The sequence below is a fragment of the Chenopodium quinoa genome, unplaced genomic scaffold (assembly GCF_001683475.1).
Source record: "Chenopodium quinoa cultivar QQ74 unplaced genomic scaffold, ASM168347v1, whole genome shotgun sequence".
Taxonomy (NCBI): domain Eukaryota; kingdom Viridiplantae; phylum Streptophyta; class Magnoliopsida; order Caryophyllales; family Amaranthaceae; genus Chenopodium; species Chenopodium quinoa.
In genome coordinates this window covers 3299174-3322706 of record NW_018743691.1, presented here as the reverse complement: position 1 = coordinate 3322706, position 23533 = coordinate 3299174, and the positions used below count along the sequence as shown (strand labels likewise).

At 33.9% G+C, this 23533-nt stretch overlaps 2 protein-coding genes and 1 long non-coding RNA gene across 3 annotated transcripts; 2 read left to right on the top strand and 1 right to left on the bottom strand.

Moving 5' to 3' along the window:
* The first annotated feature begins 3812 nt into the window (after positions 1–3812).
* LOC110683891 (arginine decarboxylase-like) lies at positions 3813–4442 on the top strand. The gene has a single exon (XM_021860297.1). The coding sequence runs from the start codon at positions 3813–3815 to the stop codon at positions 4440–4442; it is 630 nt and encodes a 209-aa protein (XP_021715989.1).
* Positions 4443–7529: 3087 nt separating this feature from the next.
* LOC110683685 lies at positions 7530–10480 on the top strand. The gene is made up of 2 exons (XM_021860076.1): positions 7530–7638; positions 9802–10480. Exons 1-2 carry the CDS (start codon positions 7563–7565, stop codon positions 10122–10124), a joined length of 399 nt encoding a protein of 132 aa, XP_021715768.1. The 5' UTR covers positions 7530–7562; the 3' UTR covers positions 10125–10480.
* A 6920-nt stretch (positions 10481–17400) lies between these two features.
* On the bottom strand, positions 17401–19169 carry LOC110683684. The gene is made up of 3 exons (XR_002503658.1): positions 19080–19169; positions 18902–18951; positions 17401–18505 (listed from the first exon to the last, which is right to left on the bottom strand). It is a non-coding gene; the product is annotated as an uncharacterized LOC110683684 (long non-coding RNA).
* Positions 19170–23533: the final 4364 nt, after the last annotated feature.

Genomic DNA, 23533 nt, shown 5'->3' with positions numbered 1-23533 from the left:
TTTAGCTCTGCAGGGTTTTAGCTGCATTGTCTGGTTTAAGGAATCAAGATTAGCATTATTTATCAAAACAGGTTCATCAACTCTGGGCATAGGGGGTGCCATTCATAGTTTGAACCACTCCTTAGAGTAATTGCATAGGCTTGATCCGTAGGCCTGGTCGGTTGTGCTGGCAGAGCTCCCTATTGGCGGGCTTGTAGAGTAGCGGAAAGTTGCGCAATTTGATTATCTACAATTTTATTATGTGCTAGAATTGAATAAATTTGTGCATCTCTACTCTCCATGTGCTACTGCATATTAACCAACATCGCTCTAATTTCTACCAAAGCAGGGTCGGAAGATGAGGAGGGTTGTTGTGGTTGGTTCTTCTGGCCATCATTGGGGTGGTAATATTTCTGCTGTTGTTGTTGTGGCGCATGTGGTTCTTGTGGTGGTGGATTTTGAACATTAGTGCTCCGATAGGAAAGGTATGGATGATTCTGGTACCCAGGATTATAGGTGTTGGAGTATGGGTTGTTTTGCCTATAAGCTTGAAAGGCATTAACTTGCTCTACGGAACTCCTGCAATCTTGTTTCCAATGACCTAAAATTCCACAATTTTCACAGAAAGCCTCATTAGCATTATTATTAATTGCAGAAACATTAGCTACATGAGCAGTGCTAAGATTATCTAATTTTTAGCAGATAGAGGTTAATTGAGCTTGCAAAAAGGATACAGAGTCAACACTATGCTTCCCCTTGTTAGCAAATCCTCTAGGATTCCCATATTGGGAATTATTTATCGCCATATCTTCAATAACCTGACCTGCATCATCAACATTAAGATTCATAAACCTCCCACTAGCTGTAGAATCTAAAATTATTCTAGATGAATTTCCAATGCCATTGTAAAAGGCTTGGATTAACTGCCATTGTGCCAAATTATGGTGGGGGCATTCTCTTTGTAGATCCTTGAACCTCTCCCAAGCCTCATATAAAGTTTCGTCGGCTTCTTAGGCAAAGTTCTGAATTGCACTCCGTAGTACGGCTGTTCTCTCTGCAGGATAGTACTTATTATAAAAATTCAAAACACGAGTTTCCCAGTCAGTTATACCAAGTGCAGTTCTATTTAAACCATTAAACCATAATTTGGCTTTTCCAGTTAAAGAGAAAGGAAAGAGAATCTCCCTGATTTGGTCTTGTGTGACCTTGGCTTGCCTGATGGTATTACAATACTGACAATATTCTGCAATGTGAAGATTTGGGTCTTCACCCTTAGCTCCACTAAATTGCTTCCTCTCTATCATCGTTATAAATTGGGGTTTAATATCAAATTGTACCTCATCAAGAGCCGGAGTGGGAGTGAGATGTGGAAAATCTGTAAGCTTTGGTTGTGAGTAATCACTAAGCTTCTTTGGAGCCGTCATCTCTTATTCTGGATCTGATGATACCTCTGAATCGCTAGAACCAGTTGGAGGATCTCGGTGATTATTATTATCACCAGAATCCGCCAGAATTTGCTTGTAAAAATTCTTCTGTCTATGGAAGGATCGTTCGATCTCAGAATCAAATGGGATGTACCCTGATCTGGAACACCTAGGCATAAACAAAAAACTACAAGCAAATATGAGACTTGCCTCAAAGAACTAACGTTCTCTGAGACAAAAAAAGAAATAACCTAGACTACAAAAAAAAAAATCAGAAATAAAAATAAAACCGTTTCCCCTGCAACGGCGCCAAATTTTGACAGGGTAAAGTCGTATCCCCTAATCAAAAGTAATTCCTAAATCCTCTAGCTAATGTAGATAGGGAAGTAGGGTCGAATCCACAGAGAAACGAGTCTTTCTATTCCTAATTAACTAATATAATCTAGATTATGAAGTAACCAATATATTATAATCAAAAGGAACTAAACTACGAAGATTAAAAATAAGGAGAAAACAATGATTAAAAGGATCTAGGGCATAGGTTCACCAATAAATAATATTCCAGGGTAAAACATAATAATCAATCATCAATGCATACATTAATCAGATAATAAAGGGCTTTCGCTACGTATTACAATCACACAATTAATTTACCGGTATTAAATCTCATCTCTCGAATCTCGACTTAACCATTTATAAATTAACCTGCCTATTGAAACTAGACCTAAACATTAATTCTCATCTTTCGAATCTTGAATCAATATTGTTAAACTCATGCATAAAATATCTGCGCAAATCTAGTCACAGAGCATTAAATCAATCAATAGGAAATTAATCTAGCATTGATAATCAACAACAATAAATTACCCCTTCATATTATTTATGGATCCCCAAAAACCCTAGAAATAGAATTACTCACACATAATAAAAACTAAACTAATCAAAGCAATAAAACAAGACATGATCAAAGGAATAAAATAAATAACTAAGATTAAGAGGAGAAATTGTTACCAAATAAATCTGGAATTAAGAATAGAGTTAATAACAAAGTATAAGAGAGAGAAACTAATCTAAAAGCTAAGTAGAGAGAGAAAATCTAAGAAATAATTAAGAAAGAGTAAAAGAAGCTAAAAGAAAGGTACTAAACTTGTTTTACGGAGAAGTATTTATACTCCGTAAGAATCCTAAACTAAAACAAACTTAAACGTCAAAATTAACTCCTAATATTAACACGCGCCCGATCGGTCGAGGCACCGCCCGATAGGGCGCGCCTTTTTCCATCAGGTACATTTCTCGCGCCCGGCCAGGCGCGTCTTCGGGCGCCAACCTTTGCTTCTCTCGCCCGGCCGCGCGGCTCTCTTGGTCCACTAACTGGACTACGATTGGACTCCAATTCTGCGGGCCAATCTGGGTTTCCTCTTTGGGTCTTGAATACTCGGTCCAAATGCCCCGGTATCACATATACCGAGCCCTTAATCACCGGTTCAATGGCTCTAACCGGCCCTGGGCTATAGAAACTGGTCGTGCTTTTCCAATGCTCGTAATTGCTCCATAATATCTCGAGAAAATGCTCCAAAAGTGCAAATCCCTGCAAAAGTCAACCAAATCTACGAAAACACTAGAAAACACCAATTAGTAATAAAAGCGGCTCTAAAGAGCCAAAAACACTACTAATTATGACCAAGGGATGGGGGTAGAATACTATATAAAATAGACACATCAGAAGTCAACGATCAAATTTCAGCATCAAAGTCCTCCTTACAACACAAATAACTTATAAGGAATTTTTTTACCACTTTGAACCTATAAGATCATTCCTCACAAAAAAAAAAAAATGAACATATAAGTTTTTTTGACAAATTTTCCATTATATAAGCTCTTTCTTTTTCTTTTTTTTTTTTTTTTTTTTTTTTGGGTAGGAGGTAATATTTGATGTATCACAATATGCTATAATGAATTATGCTCAACATTTTTTCATGGTTGGATAATTGTATGCTAATATAATTTAATTCAATCCCAGGTAAGAAAAGGCAATTGAAGAATCAGAAGTAGAAGGCATCAAACCAGGTGCAGTTTTCATAACTTCCCCTACTTATCAAGGTATATGCAGCAACTTAAAAGAGATCTCCACACTGTCACCTACACAACATCCCTCTTATTGTAGACGAGGCTCACGGTGCTCACTTCGGATTTCATCCATCCCTTCCTTTACCGGCCCTCCAGCAGGGGGGCGATTTGGTGGTTCAATCCACACATAAAGTTCTACTCTCTCTTACTCAATCCTCTATGTTACATTCATCTAAAAATAACATTATCGACGAGGATAAAATCAGTAAATGCCATCAAACCCTTCAAACAACTAGTCCAAGTTCACTACTTTTAGCTTCATTAGATGCTACTACAACTCAAATGAAGGAAAACCCTTCAAGTATTTTTGACAATGCTATAAATCTAGCAATTGAGGCTAAAAACACACTCAAACAAATCCCTGGTATCGCCGTCTTGGATCATCCTTACATGGACCCTTTACGAGTCACTGTTGGAGTTCATGATCTCGGTGTTTCAGGATATGAAGCTGATGACTTCATATATATGGATCAAAGGGTAGTGTCTGAGCTCTCTGGATCGCGATTTATAACATTGCCATTTTCTCCCGGAACATGTAGAGAGCATGTTAATAGGTTAATCTTGGCGTTTAAGAACTTGTCATCATCATCTTCATCATCGTCGTTTATCAAATTTAATTCAATGAACGGAAGAGTGGGTGTTGATCTTGAGCCTTGGAGTGATATCAAGATGAAACTTACACCAAGAGAGGCCTTCTTTGCAAAGAAAAAGAAGGTAGATATAAAAGATGCAACTGGAAAAATATGTGGTGAGTTAATATGTCCATATCCACCTGGATTTCCCATTATAACTCTTGGTGAAGTTATATCACAAAGAGTTGTAGATATTTTGCAACAATCTATAGTTGATGGTGCTAAAATAATTGGGAGTTGTGATCCTCTTCTGTCTTCAATGCTTATATATGATGTTTAAGCATGTTACGTATTTATATACGGGTTTGGCATCTGTTAACGACACAAAAGAGGTTTACTTCACAATATTAAAGAAGTTTTCATCCTAAAATTATATGGCAATAAGAGTAATCCCTTGACCGTTGGTATTTTATGAATCAATTAAACGAGATTTTGTGGACATGATTTTATAATTCTTATAGGTCTAACTTTTCATAAGATCAAATTTATGGCATAGATATTTACAATTTACATGTACTATAATTTATTTTCACTTTTACATTTTGGTTTGTTTTGGTGCAAAATTGGCTTTCCATTTTGAGCTCTTATTAGAATAGCCATAAAAGGTGAATATGCTCGGTTGACAAAAAGGATTGGGCCGTCAAAGAGAAAACGTCTATCAAGACAATGATGATGACTGGACCTATAAAGAGTATAAGACTGTCATAATGTTAAATACGGGTCTGAGCTGCACCCGTAAACCAAGAGAGATAATCCACTTCAAAAGTTCAAAGGAGGTTTCATCACAAATATGTGGCTATAGGAGATTTAGCCCTTTAGCGTTATAAAGTGTTTGGTTGGACAGAAAACAATATCAGGTAGTGATACCCAAACGTTTCATAACTTGCGGATGGTTCCAAACAAACAAATAAATAAATGAATAAATAAAACAAGTAGTTATTCACAAATGACCCTATCTATAGGGTAATTCTAGACAAATTTTCCATTTAAGAATAGATAAAGGACCCTAAAATATTAGATTTAAAAATGTGTCAATAATGCGCAGAGACAATAACATCCCGGGGTACGATCCTAACCCTTTCCCTTCTGTGATAGAAAGGACACTCCATATCTTACCGTCTAAAAAAAGGGAAATTCTATACAATAACCCTCAGGTGTTCACTTTTCTACGCTGTGCCCGGCCCCCTCCTTTTATAAGTTCCACGTTGTAACCTAAAGGTCCATTTATTGACTACGTTGTAACCTTGCCATTAACCCTCCGTTACATGTTGTCGTTAGTGGAGCCAACTTTACATCTATTTTATTTTTTCCCGATTTCGTGCTTAAAATATTGTTCCTTAAAATGTTTTAGGGGTTATCTTGGCTCTAAAGTATCCAAATTGAGCTAAGTTTTTGCAAAAAAAAAAAATAAAAAAATAAAAAAATTTAAAAAAAAATAATTCTCTCGTGGGTTCCAAATTTACAGGAACGACTGAACGAATGAATTGCTGGCAGCCAGGTAGCATTAATCTACGGACAAGTTTAGGATACAGGTCGCCTGCACGTTTTTGTATTACTCGTAACGTTTTATTAGAATATTTTGTCCTTCATTTGATGTTTAAATGTTTTCAAACTTATTGAAGGGTATAACGTGTATAGCAAAATCTCATAATATAAAGTAATTTATATATAATTTTTCTTTTATATACGTATTACAAACATTTCTAAGAAGGCTTTGTGTCATGCGTATGCTTCTTGCATTATAATTGTGCCACATCACCATCTAATAATCTATGTCGATGTTCATTAAAAACGTATAAAAAGAGCTTTTAACTCCTAACATTATCAATAAATGAAAATTGCACTTCTTGCCATCATGGCTAGAAATTAAACTATGCTATCCACATTTCCTTGAAAAGAATGCTATCCACCTAATTAAATATATTTATATGTACAACAAAACCTTCCAATAAACTAAAAACAAATGAAAATCATAAAACTTTTAATTTTTCTTAGCTATTTAACATTATATTTCAAATATATTTTACAAATTTATTGTTGTCCTCTATATATTTTAATAATATAAAAAAAAAAAAACCAAATCCTTTACGAAAAAAGGAGATTACTCTAAGCGAAGTAAAATCTTGGGACAATGCCCGAGTCACACTATAGTTATTTCTTAAATTAATGAGCATATATATGAGTTTCAAATCTTAGCCGGACGCCATGTATTTAAAATTTTCTAATATTTGTATATTTTTTCATAATATGGAGTAGTGGTTAAAGAAAAAAAAAAGGAATAAAGTTGTGTATTAATTGTTTAAATTAATGAGCATATGAGTGTTGATAATACTAATATCTAAAATTTTACAGTATATTATTTTTTTAAAAAAAATTGATATTTTCTCCGTCCCTTTATTAAATGCCTATTTATAGTATCCGTTACTCGCATAATAAAAATAAGTAGGCATCTAATTAAGGGATAGAAGGAGAATAAAGTAATTTTTTAATGATTTTGTTTAATAATATGTAAGAGTCAGCTCTCTTACTTTTAAATTCCTGGCTTTACCTTTGGTGTCAAGCAAACCAATGTACCTAAACAAAAACATAGGGAGTAGGAGGTAAGGTGAAAATAATATGTAGGGTCTTGTAAAAATCGTCTTATAGACGCATTCAAAAAGTAATTTATTTATAATTTTTTTGTAATAAAAAAATTGGAGATGTAGTATACGATTTAAAAAGGTATTGAAAAGTATGAAAAAACATGATTACATCAAAAGAAAATGGAGACAGTGCTTTATGTTACCAAATTTTCTGAAAATGCACTCCTCACATGATGATTATAAATGATCAACTTATTACTATCGACTCAATTAATTGAAGATCGTCGTTAAAAATTTACCAATTAAATCAATTAAATGATACACAAATTAGCTCCAGGTAAATTTTATTTTTGAAAATAATTCTTTATGATTTTTATATGGATCTTGCTAGCAGATGTTCTTAGGCGTTAAATTACTTAAATAACTAATTAATATATTATCTAATTTAAAATTGTATTAAGTTTGAAATGTAAGTTAAAATCACACGTCAATCAGTACAATTTATGTTTATTTAATTTAATATTTTTACTTTTAATTCTTTTATCTAAAGTCTCGAAAACACTCACTAGTTTCTGTCTTTATAAAATAAAGTAGTCTTATAAAAAAAATTCCTTGGATTTATTAAATAATATGTCCGGCCTGTCCATTAATCGTGATGAGTCTATGCTGGCCTCTAATCTCATATTCTCATGTATGTAATTAAGGCCGACAAGGCGGCATAAAAGTGTGTATAAATATAGAAAAATGAAGTTAAGCAAAGTCACAAACAAATCATTTAACATACATCAAAGGTAAACAATTAGGTTTTCGAGAGAGCAATGGCTAAATTTGTCCCTAGTACCCTTTTGTTTGCAGTTTCTCTCGGACTTCTTTTGGTCATTGTGGCTTCACAAGGTAATGTATAAGCACATCCTCCAGGTTTTGTTTGCAGTTTCTCTCGGACTTCTTTTTTTTATTATTATTTATTTATTTATTTATTTATAATTTTCCTACTAACAAACTATGGTAATTATGTGAACAGTATCATTTAAGGGTTTTTACATTCATATTATATGTGTAAACAACAGTTTTAATTTCATGTTTTGATTGAGTACCACTACATACATTATGAAAGAATCTTGGAACATTATTAAATTAATTAAAACTAATCCCAACTTTCTCCCCATTTGCAAATACTCCCAAGTCCCAACTTTCACCCATTCACAAATAATCCCAACTTCAGATTATTTTAAATAATCCGAAGTTTGGGGTCATTTGCTTACTTTGATCTCAATCGATTATCAACATGTTATAATATATTACTTGGACATTTATCATCACCTGATTGGTCCAAAAAAAACTGTAAAACCTCCCTAACCCAGCCACCACCCCCACCCTTTCTCGAGCCATCACCGCCACCATTGTCTCATCATAACAACTACTGTCGACCAACCTTTCCTCACCCACCATCAAAACCCTTTCCCCTTACTTTCCCCACCGTCGACCACTCCATGCTCCACAAGCACCAATTCACCACTAAAAATCACCCCTTCTCACACAAGTCACCGAAACAAACGTACCCCTCCCCACACTAATCACTCAAACCACCCCTATCCCCACACAACCACCACCGAACCAATGAAACCCTCCCTTCCCCATCGAACCAACGAAACCCTCCCTCCTCCCTTCCTCCACCGCAAAAAACCATTCCCCTTCCCTCCCGCTCAGGCCTCAATCAAAACAGTGGAGACATGAGGAGAGGTGATAGCGAAACAAAGGAGGGAAAGGTGTTGGTTGGGAAAAGAAAAGGAAGGGACAACTGTAGATTTTTTGGCTAAGTGCAGGGAGGAGGAGGACGGGAAGGGAAAGGGGAAGGACTTTTGAAAAGCTAAGAGGTCAACTTGGGGTCAAACTGGTAAAAAAAAAATACCCACATATATAATAGGTTACCAGTCAAGTGGGACCAAAAAAGCGAATGACACCCTAAGTTTAGTTGTATTGAAAATGATCCAAGTTGAGATTGATTAAAGCGACTACGTGAAAGTTGAGATTATTTTTATCAATTTTTTTTTTAAAAAAAATAATCACATAAATCGATCTATAGGCACACATATTCAACATTTTTGGTGCTATACAATTTCACAAGTAATAACAATATTTATTATAAATTAGCCAGTGTTGTATATAAATCTTAATTAATACTCCATATTAGGAAAATTTGACAAGAATATCCCAACTTTTACTCATCTTTTCAATAATACCAATTATATTTAATTCCATATAATGTCAACTTTAAGGGCAACCTCCTCAAAATAATCTGAACTTTTAGACTATTTCTAATTCTTACATTTCAAATTAGATCTATAAAAAATAAGTTAAAGATTAGATTTTTAAAAAATAAATTCATGCAATATCTATTTTATTGTTCTATATTCGATTTTAGTGCTAAATATTTTTAATTTCGTAATGAAAACATTATAAAAAGTACAAAGCACACAGATATAAAAATTAAGTAAGGCCTCGTTTGATATATTTTTTCCTTATAGATTAGCATATACATAAGTTCAAAGTTTGTTCACATTAGGCAATCAAATCAAATGTTCAGAACAAAATTGAAAAAATAAGTTTATACCAGATTGGATAAGAAAAAATAAGGTGACCAAACATAGCATATATTTTTTTATGCTTTGGCGGTGTTCCAAGTTGGGACAATTGCGTAAAAGAAAAACAAAAATCAAATTAATTTAAGAAGATACTATAAAGATTAAGATTATTCCATATTAATTAAAAGTTGATATCATTATTATATTGAGAAGATAGTTCAAATTTGGCAATACTAATGTCAATTTTAACCGTCTTCTAAATATAACAATCATTATTATAGGATTGTTGGTCTATTTAGAGTTAGTTACAGTCACTTTATAAATTAAATTGAATATACTACCTTTGTTGCATATTAGTTGCAAGAGTGAATTACAACTTTAGGTAATATTTATAGGAGATAAAATATTTTAAAGTTGCAACTAATAAGTTCTTCTTATTTCCCCTCTCTCATCTCTACATTTATAATTTCAACAGCAACGGTGTGCTCCAAGACAAGTAAGAATTTTGAAGGAGAATGCAACGACAACAACAAATGTGACCAAGAATGCAAGGCTGAGCGCACGCTAGGTGGAGTTTGCAAAGATCGACCCCCTACATTCAACTCTGCTGCTTTTATTGAATGTGCAAAGAAATATTTGCGTAAAACTAAGAATCGTTGCCAAGAGGAAACTAACGAACAAGAAGCTGTAAAATGCTATAGAAGCATATTACACTCATATACACCCGGACGTTATCCATGTGACGGAGCTGGGAGGGTTTCTCAAGGTCGCGGCTGTAGCTGCGCTGACGTCTGCTGAAATCTCATCGCAAATATGCATCTATCGTTGTTTCATCTATATTGAGATTATTATTATTATTATTGTGGTAGTTGTTTCAATGTCATTGGAGTATAATGAACCCCAAATTGATTTCAAAAACCCTAATCGAATATACATTTCTGATAACACGATTATTCACTCGATTTTGCATTTTTGGAAGTCTTGTAAAAATATAGTTCCCCGTTCATTCCTTTTTGTTTGAATCATTTGTTTTAGGGTTTTCTATAATCAGTTAAAAAAAATTACCTCGATTTTGTCCTTTCCCTCGCTGACTTTCAACACCAAAATTTAAACCCTTGCCCCTCCCCCACACCAATGAAGTTGTTTTGGCTGCACTTTTGGTCCCTCCATTGCAATTGTTTTACAGAGAAAAGTACCGAAACCCTAATATTAGAAAGAAAAAGGAGAGAGAATGAAAAAAGAAGTGATGAATGTAGTGTTTCACATTCAATTTGGATGGTGAGAATTCAACAGTACGTGTTTGTTAAATGAGGAGAGAGGGAAGTAATGGGGAGAACAGGGGAGAGAATTGTGAGAATAAAGATGGAAAAGGAGGGAAATTAAGGAGAAAGTACTTAGTGGGGCCCACGGTGACATCATGTTAGTGGGTTTGGGAAAGAGGTCGTATTTTTTTAAGGTTTAAAAAATAGTTGGTGGTAAAAATAAAAAAAGATTAAATTAAATTGTTGGTGGTTTTATAAAAAATAAGTATAATTGCTGGTGGTATTTTTCAAAATTTTCTTTGATTTTTGTTTATTAATTATTTAATATATGAAAAAAGATTTTAATTTATGAAAAAAGAGTATTACAGAGTAATAGTTAAAATCAAAACTATGTTTTCTAAAGATGGTAAAAATATGGTGATATTTGATGTATCACAATATGTTATAATTGATCGAGTAATTGTTTTACATCTAAGGCCCGGTTCACTTCACCTTAAAAAAATAATATTAAGTAAAAATAAATTCAGTTCAGTAAAAATAAATTCGGTTCAGTAAAAATAAGTTCAATTCAGTAAAATTCAGTTTTCTTAAAGAAGAATTATAATAGAAAATCAGTAAAAATAATTTCAGTTCATCAAAAATAATTTCACTTCAGTAAAATTAATTTAAGTTGAGTATATATAATTTAAGTTCAGCAAATATAATTTTTTTTCAGTAAAAATAATTTCATTTCATAAAAAATAAGATGTAGTGAACGAGGCCTAATTTTCCATGAGATAAAATTTACGGCATAGACAATAATAGTCTATAACTCTATATGTATTGTCATTTATTTAATTTCAGTTCATCAAAAATAATTTCACTTCAGTAAAATTTACGGCATGTTAGGGTGCAAAAATGGCTTTCCGTTTTGAGCTCTAATTGAAATAACCATAAAAGGTGAATACGCTTGACAAATAGGATTGGACCATCAAAGAAAAAGATCTATCATGACAATGATGATTGGGCCTTTAAAGAGGATAAGGCTGTCATGACAAAAAGCCCTGCAACAATTATTGATACGATAAATACTTCGCTAATAAGTTGTGTATTGTACCATTGTGTGCTCAGTGGGTCATACGGGTCGTGGGTTTGCGGTTGAGTGGGTTGTGATAGTTTGTACCGGGTTATGTGGTTTGGGTCCAAATGAGTTGGAATGGAAAATTTGGACCCACAAAACAACCATACATGACCCCCAGTTGTGCCAAGTCGAATCGGGTCCAAAGCCGGTGATCACCAGTTGTGCCAAGTCGAATCCGGCCAACTAGCAATCTATATCCTATGGAAAGCAAATTATGACTCAAGTCACTTTAGATTCATTCGCTTTATTTTGAGTTAAGTTAGCGATTGACCCATACTCACTCCGTCCTCTTTGTTTAGCGCCATAAAAGAATGAATACTTTTTTTAATAGTCGTTGGAGCACGCGCTACGCGCGTGCCCCCCGACGGTAAGATATATAAATATCGTGGTAGTACTTGGGTTTTGTAATATTCGTGATTGCGTTCGGGTTTTATAATTGCAAGGATACATGAATTTGTAAGTGATAACAAGGAGTAGTAATAAGTTTTCTATGGGGAAATATCTATGAAAAAACAATTATTAAAAGTGAGGTTATCTAGAATTTGTTAGAATCTAAAGATTTGAATTAAATTAAACCATTGTTTAAGATATTATTTTAAAACGCAATACGGTTTCTTATTACCTAAATAATTATCGAATAACTTTGTTTTAAAATGACTGTGATAAAAAGGAGTAGTAATAAGAAAATGTAATATTAAATATTAAGGTTATGTAAAATGAATTAAATGTAAAAGATATAGAATTGTATTGTTGTTTTGAAAATGTAGTTTATGAGAAGGCACTCATTTAGCAAATAGATCAATGTGTTGACTGTTTCAAAATATATTGCTTTTAAAGTTGAAGATGAGGAATTTAGGAGAATCGAAAGACCCTTCACAAAATACATAAGTTTGTATGCTATTTAGCTCTTGTTTCATTGACAAACATTTCTATACATAATTCTGTTTTAGCGTTCATTATTAAGCACATTATTAAGCACAAAAATCTGTGTAAGTTGTACATTGCAACTATTTTTCTCATTCTTGACTTTAATTTATTCATGGAAGACAATATTGAAGGGTGTTCTTCTAACATCAAGGTTATTAGTTGCAAAGACAGGGCAATGATTAAGTACAACATTCATCTAGATTGGTTGGATCGGTATCTTAATCGATCATGGCTAGCAAAAGTTGATGAATGATGTTCAAAGTATTAGTTAGAGATTACGAAAAGATGTTAATGAGGAAGAAAAGAAAAGAATCAAGTGAGAGCGAGATGAGTTAAGTTGTTTTGAAATGAAGTGAGACTATACTCTCTCTCTCTCTCTCTCTCTCTCTCTCTCTCTCCCTCTCTTCCCTTGGTCTTGTCTCTTCGTTTCCACTTTATTAATGTTTTATTTTTAATGGCTTTGAAATATGTAGGCCGCATTTTCTCCCCTTTTACTCATTCCTTTTATTATTGGCCGAAAATCTTTTTCTCACATCTTTATTTCTTTTCTAATCTCTTTTGTTCATGTTCCATATTTAAAAAGGCTTTGAAAATTAAAGGTTGCATTTTCTCTCTCCATCTCAATCCTCCTTCTCTTCCCAACCTCTTTATCTTTCCCAGTTTTCTTCATCTCTCTTTCTTTTTGCCTCCACCTCTCTTTTTCTCTCCTAGCCCCCCCTCTCTTTTTTCTCTCAAGGCCCCCTTTGTCTCTTATCGTTCTATTTCTTTCTCTTTTGACCCCTCCTTCCCTCTCTTAGTCCTCTTTCTCGTTCTTTCTTTCTCTCTTAGGCCCTTGTCTCTCTCTCTCTTTTCTCTTTACTCTTATCTCATAGTCCCTCTTTCTTTTTCTCTCTGTTGGACCTCCTCTATCTCGTCCTCCCTTTTGCTCTCCCCTTCCCTCTCGACTTGCTCTATCACTTTTTCAGCCCGTCCTCTATTTCCCTTCCCTTGGCCTTATCTCCTTATTTCGTCTCACTCATTTCTTCTTTTAGCCGAAACTCTTTCTCTTAATCTCTCTTTCTTTTGTAATCTCTCTTGTCCTTATTCTATCTTTAAAAAGGCTTTGAAAAATTATACAAAGTATTGCACTTGCTCTCCTTCTACCCTTGGCCTCTTTATCTTTCTTAGCTTTTCTCGATCTCTCTCTTAATTTCGGCCCCTCGTATTTCTTTTTCTCTCCCACCTCCCCACTCTCTCTAGGCCCCTTTATCTATTTTTGTGCTACTGCTTCCTCTTTTGACTCATCTTTCCCTCTTTTAGCCCTCTTTCTCTTTTTCTCTCACTCTCACTCTCACTCTCTTTCTCTTTTCTCCTAACTCCTCTCTCATGGCTCTACTTTCTTTCACTGTCTTCTAGACCTCCTCTCTCTAGTCCTCCCTTTCGCTCTTTCTTCTGACACGCTCTGTCATTTTTTCCGCCCGGGTTCTATCTCTTGACCCTTCTTTTCCCGGGTTCCTTCCCCCCTCTCTCCCTCACTTCTATTTCTCCCTTTTCTCTCTCCATCCCTCTCTTATACTCTCCTTCTCCTTTTCTTTTTTTTTTCTCCCTATCATTCTTTCTTCCCATCTCCCTCCATCCCCCATCTCTTTTTAAAGCTAATTACATACTATGGTTATACAGACAATTTTTTTTTTTTAAAGAGCACTTATTGATGGATCTAGCATGATCCTTGTAAAATGCTTGTGTACTATGTAGTGCTACAAATATTAAGTTATTTTGGTGGTGCCCCTAGTTATTGTAATTGTTTAAATATTTAATCAAAACATACTAATTTATCAAAATTTAAACATATATACATATAATCAAGGTGTTAGGGTCATTATTGAATTGTATGTTGTCTTCTTTTGAACATCTTACTTAAAGACGACAACATTATAAATTTTTAAAAATAAAATATATATGATTAAATTTAAAACAAAATATACTATATATGATTATAAATTTATAACAAAATATACTGTATATGTTTTCTTTTGACTCATCTCTCCATCTTACTTGTTTATGGTGTGCTTACAAGAAAAAATTATGATTAAGGGCCTGTTCTCATTGACTGAAATCAGCTGAACTGAACTAAACTGAACTAAGCTGAACTGAATTGAACTGAGCTTAACTAAACTGAAATGATTATTTTATAAGAGAAGGAAATTAGGAGCTGAACTGAACTAAATTAAACTGAACTGAACTGAGCTGAACTGAACTGAATTGAATTTCAACGTAAGAGAACAGGCCCTAAGTTGAAGTCAAATATTGAGACAATAATCAACCTTAATTTTAAATAGTTTTACAATAATAATATCAGACAATTATATAATAAGCCTTGATAAAAACTGTGAAAGGATACGTTGAATAGAACTCTGGTGAAAAACTTCTTAGTTTTTGTAATCCTGATGCAAATTAAAAAAAAAAATTCCATTTAAGAAACATGATATAACCATACTATATATGTTAGGTTGATCACATCTAGTCATCTAAGTAGCTTAGATGATTATATCAAATAACTAATCACATCAATCTTATTAATTTGATCATGTAATTTGATAGATGAAAGAGCATTTGAAATTTGATTAATAAGGTTAGTAGTTTCATCTAACCTATGTAGTGGATACAGACATACAGTGGATGCTACTCTATACCTTTAATACTTTTCTTTGTAATAATATCCCTAAAATGTTACTCTTAAAAAATACTATAAAGTCAAGGAATTCCAAAAGGCATATTTAAAATTTAAACTTATCCTTATCACCACTACCTTCTTACTCCCATTTCCTCCTCTCTAACTTTTATTTTATGGGTAGAACTATTCAACACATGAGATATTTTTATTATGCAAGCTGAAGATTTTTGTTAATTTTATGCAAATTTTGACTAAAAACTAAACCCTCAAAGGTCCAAATTGACTCTCAAATCCTTATTTATATGACTTCTATTTTGTTTTTATATTACTATTTATAATAGGATTACTTGTTTTTTTAAAAAAATTATAATAGGATTACTTGTGTTATAAGTAGGTATAAGCATTTTTACAAATAAGAAAAGTTGCATGGAAAATATGTATGCAAGGGAAAAACGAAAATAAGAATATATGAGCGCATTGGAAGTTCCTTGCAAAAGGTATGGATTTGTACGTCTATAATCTCCTTTTAGGAGCTCATCTCAAAGCAATAAAAGTCAAAACAGTGGAATTAAAACAATACTCGTATTTTATAATCTTTGGATAATAATCGGATTTCAGGAATAATTACACCTACATACAATGTAATTTGCCTATTTGAGTAGCAAAACATCAGTTAGACACAAATACATTAACTTCACAGAGTCCTTTGGTTGGCTATCTTCTGCTCTAATAATCATCTACAAACAACAGCTGGGTCTAAGTAACCTCCAAACAACAGCTGAAACCGCTCCAATAACCATGAACAAGACAAGGAGGTCAAATCCACCACCAATGCCAACTGCTACACTTGGCCCTGAGATAAAAAATGAAAACAGTGACCAACCCCATCCACTAAAGAATGGATACCAGGGCCAAGTGGTGGAGCTACAAGTGGATTCACAAAAAAATAAATAATTTTTTTTTTAAAAAAGCATACATTCTAACCAAAAATTTGTATTGTTGAACTTTCTTTGTCGATATCCTATACGACCTCCAATATTAATTTCCTCTTTGGATAATACTGATGTTAACCACTATAGATACATTTTCCGGTTAAAATATTAATCACATTAATACAACCAGCTGCAAGACAATTATAAGTAGAGCATATCCAGACATCTAAATGTTCCAAAAGACAACTGTAGCACACTATAAGAAATCACACAATAAGCATTCTATAGAAAATTGTGGGTCTTCCCATGAGAGCCTGTGCGAGCAGCCATAAAAAAATGCATGTCAATAACTAACCAAAAAGGCTTAACATATACAAGCAATAACCAAGTTCATTATCTATCATGTTTGCTGAAAAGAATAATGTGCTGCCAATTTCTCTAATCTAAATATAAATGTACTGTATAAAGCAAAGCATAAGAAGATGAGAGGTTTTACCAAAGCAGTATATCTTAAGAAATAAACCCAAAACCAATCCATAAAACCCACTAACATCATTATTCTAGAATTGGGAAAAAAAATAAAAAAGGGGATAGGAATTTATAAAGAGCCAGAGAAGCATCTTGGCACTCCAAAGATTTCCTGCGCATGACTATACTAAAAATTATCTCAACATGAATAAAGATAGAAGTAATTAACTTCATTTTTCTATAGCTTTAATTTTATTGTTAAGGACATGCATCAAAGTAACTATAAAGCCCAACCATCTTCATGAAACAATGAAGGAAAAAACAAAGTTAATTATTATAGCATTCATATTAGTCTAAATGTTCTGAAATATGCAAGTCTATAAATTCTTTCTTTAAGCTTAATAAGGATACTTGTAATATTTGATTTAATATGTAAGACCCAATATAATCTTCACACAGTCACACTTCTATTTTCTCCTCTTCTCGCCCTATATCATCAACCTTCTATGTGCTTTATCCCTTTCGTTTGTTTCTATAGTCTACACCCATTTCTAAAAATTTAATTCACGATGAACAAAATGTCCTTAATCTCCAAACCAAGTGTGATTGTGTGACTTATCTAGGAATGTAGTAACATTACATCTAACCTCGTTTTGCCTATTTATCTTGACATCTTTGCACATTGCTTCACGTGCAATCATAATTCAATCATATGAAATACCATTTGTGTCTATATTAGAAATTTGAAAGAACAGTAGCCTGAAATCTATGTTAGTCAGTCATAGGGTATGAATCTCAGCCTCTCAAGGCATGCATATAGCAGACAAATAAAGAAAATTTTAGGAAACTGAAATGAGGATAATCCCTATTCTAAAAGATATTTACACAAATATATTATATAAAATTGAAATAAAATATGTTCTTTTTTACTCTAGGATTAGATTTCTTAATCAAATACACATTGCAATCGTTAATTTTTTTTTTTTTTTTTTTTTTTTTTTTTTTTTTTTTTTTTTTTTTTTTGCTATAGGCCTAGCCAATGAAATTTTGGGATGGTCCTCTCAGCACTATACCTTGTTATCTTATTCCTTCCCTTCTTCGCAATAGAAAATAAATAAGTAAATATAATAAAGGAGGTTTGTAAATCATAAAACAAGGGTATATAAACATACTATGTAACACATAGCCACAAATGATAATTAGAGAAGTGGGGATGACAAATTTGAATTCATTTTCAACTATCAATGCCTAGAATAAGCTTAAAAGGAAAAGTCCCCCCAAGTAGACAGCTCCTTGCTTCTTGCATCTTTTCATAAGCTTAGCCGCTTGAGCATTACTTAAAAGAAGCCTTCTAAAGTACATACACAAAAACAAAAAAGCTACCTAGGCATTTAAAAGGTACCTGAATCACAAATGTTCTCTGAAAAGGGCTCTTATCATTGTTAAGTTGCACAATAGAAAACAAATTAACATTAATCCAACAACCACAAATGAATATAAAGAATGATCAATACATTGGATCTCAAATACATTGATTAGCCAAAAAATCGTCTAGGCGGGATCACAATTATTAAAATTAGGTTTCTGGTAACATTTCTATTTCGCATAAAAGCAAGAAGTCACTCAAAGAGTTCAAGATACTTATGAAGTTCGGAGCTCTAAAAGCACAGAGTGCTTGAGAACTTCTCTGAGATTATCTTTGATCTTCTCGATCTCCTCCTCTTTTTCCCCTAGAACTCAACGAAGCAGGGCGAGCAGGCGAGACACTGAGAACTACAACTCAGTTGTATCAGGGCTGGGCTGACAGATTTGAGCAACTGTGCATAAAAAATTTAAAAGCCATTTGCATACAAACTATACAAAATCCTACAAACACAACAATCAAATAGATTCAAACTTTAACATTTCACTTATTCATTGACATGTATATTCCTATTTTCTAGAACAATAACCCAATGTCAGAAGAACAAAAGGTAATAAAAAAAATAGCAAATTTTCAACCGAATTTAAAATAGGCCACTAATTATCAATACTATTGAATGTAAGAAAGAAATCTAAAATAACACAAGCATCACTAACTCAATCTTATTACAACTATAAAATTAGTCATAATCACACTAAACTCAGATCAATCAACCACCCCCCCCCCCCCAACCAAATTAATAATACTAATTAAAATTAGAGCACAAAAGTGAAAGGAGAGAAAATTATACCCGGAGATCAGAGATAACGGCATCGGAGAATCAACAAATTACCTGTCAAGCTGCTTCAATGGAGAGAGAAGTTCAGAAGTTGCTTAAGTTGATTTAACAAAAGAATACATAATAATAAACAAAATTCCAAACCGAATTCAACAATAACGGTGCAAATAAGCCCTAATTTAAGGAATACCTCCATAGCTCTCTCCTAAAATGTAAATTCTCTCCGCTTATAGTGTAGGAACCGTTTGATCCACTCCAGCAGAAACTTCAAGGATTCCTAAGCTGAAATACATAGAAAGAACAGTGTATAACCATAAATGATTCTATTTTTAAAAAATATAAAATTCCACGTCGTATATGTTAAAGACAGAGTAATACCTGTTCTTTTGTCTCCATGAGATAGCAAATCAGATGTAGTGTCGAAATATGAAAAGCCAATTCAAGCAGGAAAATCCAGAAACAAAATTTTGGCAACTGCATAAAAAGCAAATGATTTTAAAAAGAGCCCCTTTAAGATCAAAATAGCACAAGACTGTACCAGATCCTAATGATCATACATTTAACATTAACGAATCTGGCCATTATGATCTTAAGTAAAGCATGAGCAAATTGAACGTGTTTACAGCTTAAACAATATATTTACAGATGCAATAGGTGTCCATTAGGCCCAGCATTATCAATCTTGATCTCTTTATTAGTGCTGAATGAAATACATGGCAGTTACCGCGCAGAACCAATTGCTAGACGTTGGACAAGATGTAAAAAGCATATTTGGAAATGAAACATATTCTCTAACAAGTTTGCTGCTAAATTTTTTTACCACTCAGGACCACAATGATTTCAATAAGAAATACCATTGACATGAAGAATTATAAGTTCATTCATCAACCCATAATAGTCCCAATAAGATATTCCCTTTGTCTCTAAAGGTTCTTCTTACTTGGACAGTGATTGTCACACAATCAGAAGTCAAAACTGGAAGAACTTCTAGAGATAAGGAAAGTATGTCTTTGTCTTTATTAGGTCTTTCAAAGAAATTAGAAAATAATACTTTGGACTTAATAATACAGAAGTACACAAAAGATTGGATAATCACACTGATTAAAAAGAAAAAAACGGGGGGGGGGTTAAGTTCAGAAAATGGGGGGAAATATGCTCTACTTGACTGTAAATTCAAAACCTTTAGGAAATTGAAAATGCAGAAAAAATACATACATATATTAAAGCAAGCTGAGAACATAGACACGAAATTGCTCATCAATACTTTTGGTGGAGTATCCATTAAAGTGAATTGTAGTGCTTTAATATTTATGAATGCAATTAGAGAAAGATTAAATTGAGGTAACTAAATCATATGTGTAGAACGAGGACAATGGGTTTTCAGATTTTAACCTTTAAAGTTTGGGTGCTGGAAATTCAGTATGAACCAACTCTTGACTCCTTGCATTGGGCGTTTAATGATTATAGAGGGAAAATAAAAAAAATTTACTTGTTGATAAGTGATAACCATTATAAAGGGTAACTAACAACAAAACACTTCATCAATGTGTAATATAACCACTCAAAACTCACACCAATTGTAGGGAAAATTTTCAAGCCTTTAAAAATCCCACTAGCTTGAACCCCACTGTGATCATACACTAAAGTACGGTGGCGTCCAAAAGGGAAGAAGATAGAGCAAAAGAGTCGCCAACAAGTTTTTAAGGAACTTGTAAACCGTTCACGAGGTGAAGGTTACACCCCTTAACGATCCAAGAGATCGTCAACTCCATAAGGTCATGAACCAAATAAGGGTTCGGGGATGATGGTACAAATCCAACCTAAAAGAGACTGAACCTGCCCTAATAATAGGCCTCTACTTTATTCTGCTCGTATTCATGTGCGCTTTTTGACTAACATACAATCAATAGGATCAACCCTAAACCTGTTTAATCTATGTTGGTTGAACATTAATGCAGAAATAAACTATTATTAGCGATCACTTGAATTATAATCACAATTAACCTAACAAGATTATTAATTATCTTATTAAGCGTGATTGGAAATACAAATTCCCTTTAACCTGCAATAAAGGTGATCAAGCAATAACAATACGAAATAACATGCATATCAAGCAACATAATAAACAATAATAATAAATCATAAATAATCATAAACATTAGAAAGAACATAGGAAGCATCATACTTTAAATCATACTTAATATTAAAGATACCCTAGACATGATACTAGGAATCATAAATAACAATCTAAGCATGATATCTACATTATAAATCAATTAAACCATTAAAGTACTTACTTGGATGCCTCGTACCTCTTTCTAATTACAAAATACACACGTTAGTAACTTCAAGGAAAAAAATAAACAAAGCGATTAAATTAAATAATTGAAAGAGAGATTTGGGACCAAACCCTCAGAAATTAAAACCTTTCACGTCTAGGGCGAAGGCAACTTCGAATATGGATAGGTGTATCAAGATCTTGTGAATGCGGAATTTTGTATTAAAGAGCAAAGTTCAGAAAGAATGTATGAATGTTGAAGATGAATGAAGAGGATTGAAAACGGAGTTTATTAAAACTTGAGAATAAAAAAAATTGGTGAACGATAGATGAAGATGATGAATAAATATTGATAATCCGTGAATGAAAACGGAGTTTTTGATACGATATTTATAGAGAAAAACATCCAAAAAAGATAATTTATCAAAACAGAGTCTGAAGATCGAAAAACTAATTTGGCGCCAGCCCTGGCTCATTGGCGCTAGGACCAGTGGCTAGCGCCAGGCGCCAATGGATGGCGTCTAACGCCAATCCTGATTCCAGGCGCCAAGGCCTGGGGTTGGACGCCAAACCGGATTTTAACGCGTTTTCGAAAATCCGATAATGTACTGGAAGATAAAATAATATAATTTCAGTCGAAAATGTTATTTGATCTAATTAAAACACTGAAGAATCCTAATTGAATTAAGAATGATAAAACCTTCTATAATGTTCTAGAAGACCAAAACCATTCCTAATTACATTAGGAATGATAAATCATATTAGGCCCTCCCTTAGATCATTGGGCCGTACTTAAAACTCAAACCGGGCCCAGTTTAGTAAATTGGCCATAAATTCCTCAATATTCATCGGAATTGGGCTTATAATATATCGTTCGAAAGATCATTGCAAGCCCCATCCAACTACACCACTATTGGACCCATATCATGGCCAACCAAACTGGATTGGCTGTTTTCTTAAAATAAAGTTTTCAAAAACAGGGAGAAGAGAAAAGAAAAGAAATAAAACTTTCCGCAACATTAGACCTTTCCACACTTTCGTTTCATTCGATTATAATTCGACGTGAAAGGTACTCATCACCGGGTTTGGTTTTGGGGAGACACAAATGGGTGTCTACAGAAGCCCCCACTTTAACTGAGTTTGGAGAAACGCAAGTTTTGAAAACGAAAGTCAAAGTATCGATAGGGACGGAGAATGATTCACAACGTTATGCGATCCTAAATCAATCTTATAATGTCGATACCTGCAAAACTAGCATTAGTTAAACAGATAGAAGAGTTAAGAAACGCGTATCTTGCACCGTCGAGCACACGTCTCTGAAAGTAACCGATTTGTTTTGATAACCTCCTGCAAGCTAGAGAATGCCATCCCGCTTGAAAACCGCTACACCTTGTAACTGCTTCCAAATTAGAAGATTGCTTCGCCTGAAACTATCCTCTCCGCTGTGATAATATTCCACGTCCAAGGGAATATCATCGAAAATTATTTCTCTTGAAATAATTTTCATCCGCATTATGATCATCTTCCATGCCTCAGGAACTATGATCGAAGAAAATTTCGCCTGAAATTACCTTCAATTGTTTGTGATAACTTTCCGCAAGCTAGGGAATGATGTCGAAGACATCTTCTCTTGAAGTCATCCTCATTTGATGCGATAATCTCCCAAAGGAAAATACCAAAGATCCACGCCCGTCGATCTATAAAAGTTCGCTTGAACTTGCCTTTTGCTATGCCTGTACGTCGGCGCTCTTTGCTCTTGAACCTATATGTCGGTGCCTTTTGCTAATGAACCTGTTTGTCGATGCTTTTTGCTAATGAGCCAATGCTTAGGCGCTTTTAAGCTTAGTGAGACGATCTTTTCATTAGGTCGATCACTTTATGTAATCAAGCCGATTACCTAATCATGTCAAATTTCTTAGAGGGGCTAACTGGCGTACCAAGGAACCCAGAATATATTGCAGAAGGCTAGCACAACCCCAAAAGGTGGCTGGCTGCTTTGGCGTCGCTGAAAGGCATTAGCGCCATGCGCTGAAATTGGCGTCTGGCGCCAAGCACAGAATGTGACGCCAATGCCTAGGGACTGGCGCCAGCACGGGAATCACTTTAAATTCCCGTTTTCAGTTCATTTCGTGCTCTGGTTTGTTGCGAACGCTGCTCGAAAGAAGTCGAAACTTCAAATGATCGTTGCTCATTCGTTTCTCAACCGAATTCGCTTAATTTGTTGCAAATCAAAGCTCTTTTCATCCATATTCCTGATCTATGTAAGTTTTCCTCCAACTCACACCGGCTTTTATGAATTATTGGCATGTTCAAGTGTTATACATTTTTTTTGGTAAAAAACTACATTAAAATATTATATCTCTCTT

Bases quoted from the DNA above. Each gene is read 5' to 3' on its own strand.
- LOC110683891 (XM_021860297.1), top strand. From the start codon at position 3,813: ATGAAGGAAAACCCTTCAAGTATTTTTGACAATGCTATAAATCTAGCA.
- LOC110683685 (XM_021860076.1), top strand. From the start codon at position 7,563: ATGGCTAAATTTGTCCCTAGTACCCTTTTGTTTGCAGTTTCTCTCGGA. The intron at 7,639-9,801 runs GTAATGTATAAG...TAATTTCAACAG, and splicing joins GGTCATTGTGGCTTCACAAG to CAACGGTGTGCTCCAAGACA.